Genomic DNA, 2,868 nt, shown 5'->3' with positions numbered 1-2,868 from the left:
GCTTCAATTGGTATGTTTTACAAGTTGATCTGTAGTGCTTCGGTACGGTGAACGCGATTTGGACCTTCACTAACGCTCCGGTAAACTTCGAATCACCGCTACCTTCAGAGGATCAACTTACGTTGCTGGGCCCGTCGGGTATTGACTTTAATGCCAGGTCCCTCGTTACTAAAATGATGATCTTGAAACTAACGAAATCAACGCTTGGAAGAGTTTCCTCACACTGTAACTTTAGATTTCGTATGTGTAGTCACAAGTGTGTGTATGGGGTGGATATGTTAGAATCATACTAATCCGAGTCCCGTTAGGTATTGAAAAGATTTATCTCGTCCTTTAGTTATTAGAACAGCACATCTCAAAGATAAAAAAAACACCTTTTCACATAGTATAGATAAAAGTGAAGCGACCTATAGATTGTTCCTTTATACGCACTGAAATTGAAGTATGTTCTGCTGTTATACTTCTGCGCACTAAGGCAAACTCTTTAACCTCTGGTAATAGAGAAGTACGATCTTCTGAATTTGTTGGTACTATTGGCTCAATATTGGAAAATTCAACAACAGTCTCCTCTCTTGTTAATCCCATATCTGTAGTCTCCTGTTGGACAATTTCTCTAACGGTATATAACAGCGGTGTATAACGATTGTGTTGAGAGAGAAATCCACCAATTTTGCCAATATAATCCTCAAGTTTATTATATTCTCCATCGTTTTGAAGAACACCTCTAAGCAATTCAAGATGACAATTTGGAGCTAAGCCTGGAGTTAGTGTATAAATTTCTGCAAAATCTCTTGTCCATCTTCTTGAGCTATCAAACCATCAACTCTATGGAACAAACGTCCGTTGGTAGTCATTGAATAAGTTCCATCTCTCGAGTCACCAGTACTGTTAGAACCCAAACATGATGGCGAAAGAATTGTATTGAACGTTCGAGAATATTTGGACGTGATTGGATCCAATAAGACATCGTTCATGTACTGTGGAGGTTCTTTGAATATCTCACCGAGTAAAACTTTCCCCCTATCACAGAAAAAAGATGGTCATTCAGTATCGATATGGAGTAGATGGCAATCGCAACACCTTTCAATGCCAGCAGAATTTCACTCTAAGTTCCGTAGTCGCCGTGGTCTCCGCTGTTGTTGTTGTTCATAAACTGGATCATCGTTTTCGTTAAAACCGTTGGTGTCATCTTCAATGATGTGTTCAAAGTTGGGATCATAATCAAAGGCACCATCACGTCTAATTTCTTCTGACGCTCTTTCTGCTACCTGAGCTGCATTTCTTCGTCTAACTCTTATACTATCAGCCATGGTTACATTATCAAGTTCGGGTTCAGATAATGGCGGCTGTTGTGGTAAGTCTACAATCTCTGCATGGGTATTCTGTGACAAAACTTGAGGGTTTCTCGGCTCTTTACCTTGCTCTCATAACAGGTCAGTTAGTCTGTCTCAATAATTAATGGGTCTTCTAGTTGTGTCGTACCTCCATTTGTTGGAACTTGCCACTGTGGTTCTGGATTAGCCGATGATGTTTCTTCTTCAGGTAGAGGGCGTCGTTAGAAGGTTCCAATGAGAGTTTTCCGGAGTTTCTTTGGTTGTCCTCCAGTGTTTTTTCTTCTGCTGCCTAATTTTTTGTTTATGACCATTGTTTGGTGATGTTTTCAATGTTGTATACAAAGCTGTATTTGTTTTGTGTCATTTTTTGTTGATAAGAATCCAAAATGTAAACAATGCCTATTAGAATTGGAAACACCCTTACATTATAAGGGCAGATATGGTGTGAACCATTTTGGAAAAAACAATGATCCAATCAAGTTAAAGGTTAGTATATATGATAATATTGATTAGTGCTAAGGTATGAGGGTTTCAGGTTCCCTAAATTTTGTTTCGTTGTTGAGATATAGACAGATTTATGTGTTTTTCTTGATTATATCATGCAAACCATGAATTGGTATATCTCAGAAATTATTGATGGTAACATGATCATACTTTGGATATCTCTTAATTAGAATAAGAGCTACATTGTGGTCTACTTTGGCGAATTTGAAGGCCGGTTTGCTATTTTTATTAGTATCATTGTAATATTCCTGGACAAACTCAGTCACAATAGAGGCAGTGGTTTGTTAATTAATAGGTTAATACGTTATAGTCATGGAATTAAACGCATTCTATCGCTGATATGCAACTTTTTGCTCTCTTATCATCAGGAAAAGCCTGAAGAATTAAAAAGCTGTGAGGTATCAGAATCGGATTATGGATCGGATTATGTCAGCGAGCATAGTCGAGCCAGTAAGAGCCGAGGAAGTTACAGTAATGGACTGTAACAACATAGAAGAACCAATAAGGGCAGAGGAACTACAGTAATGGACTGTAACAACAGAGAAGAGCCGTAAGAGCCGAAGAATTACAGCAGTCGACTAGATTCAAAGAGAGACTGAGAGAAGGTTAGAAATAATATATAAAGAGAGAATCCTGCGAAGAAGATTCTTTCAAGAGGAAGTTTAGAAAAGGATTAAGCAATTAATACAAGCCCAAGTTTACCTTAAGGAAACCGTAAGCTCAGTATAAACCTCAGACCCAGGACTTAGGTATAGGAGTCAGGAAAGAATAAGCCAAGGTATAATAAGAAGCGTTCAGAGCTGAGAGTTCTGGAGATTATTATAATTGGTATTGTGTAGAGGAAGAAATCTCACAAAAGCAACAACAGGCGCGAGTGGTTTAGCGGTAAAATTCCAAGTTGCCATCTTGGAGCCCCCGGTTCGACTCCGGGCTCGCGCATTCTTTTTTTTTTCAATCTCACGCTTAACACGGAATTTCGATACTGAAAAAGTGGCCCTGCCTTATCGGCAGGTCTCCGTTAACTTTTTAT

At 38.8% G+C, this 2,868-nt stretch overlaps 1 protein-coding gene and 1 non-coding gene across 2 annotated transcripts; one reads left to right on the top strand and one right to left on the bottom strand.

Moving 5' to 3' along the window:
• Positions 1–1,100: 1,100 nt before the first annotated feature.
• Positions 1,101–1,488, bottom strand: CYBJADRAFT_175935 (uncharacterized protein; the record flags this gene model as incomplete). The annotated part of the gene is made up of 2 exons (XM_020216752.1): positions 1,101–1,421; positions 1,483–1,488. The coding sequence occupies 2 exons, from the start codon at positions 1,486–1,488 to the stop codon at positions 1,101–1,103; spliced, it is 327 nt and encodes a 108-aa protein (XP_020067629.1).
• A 1,218-nt stretch (positions 1,489–2,706) lies between these two features.
• On the top strand, positions 2,707–2,777 carry CYBJADRAFT_t152. The gene has a single exon. It is a non-coding gene; the product is annotated as a tRNA-Gly (tRNA).
• The last annotated feature ends 91 nt before the right edge of the window (positions 2,778–2,868 follow it).

This window comes from Cyberlindnera jadinii (assembly GCF_001661405.1).
Source record: "Cyberlindnera jadinii NRRL Y-1542 unplaced genomic scaffold CYBJAscaffold_52, whole genome shotgun sequence".
In the NCBI taxonomy this organism is placed as follows: Eukaryota; Fungi; Ascomycota; class Saccharomycetes; order Phaffomycetales; family Wickerhamomycetaceae; genus Williopsis; species Williopsis jadinii.
Note: the sequence above shows the minus strand (reverse complement) of the source record. Positions and strands in the feature narration are given on the sequence as shown.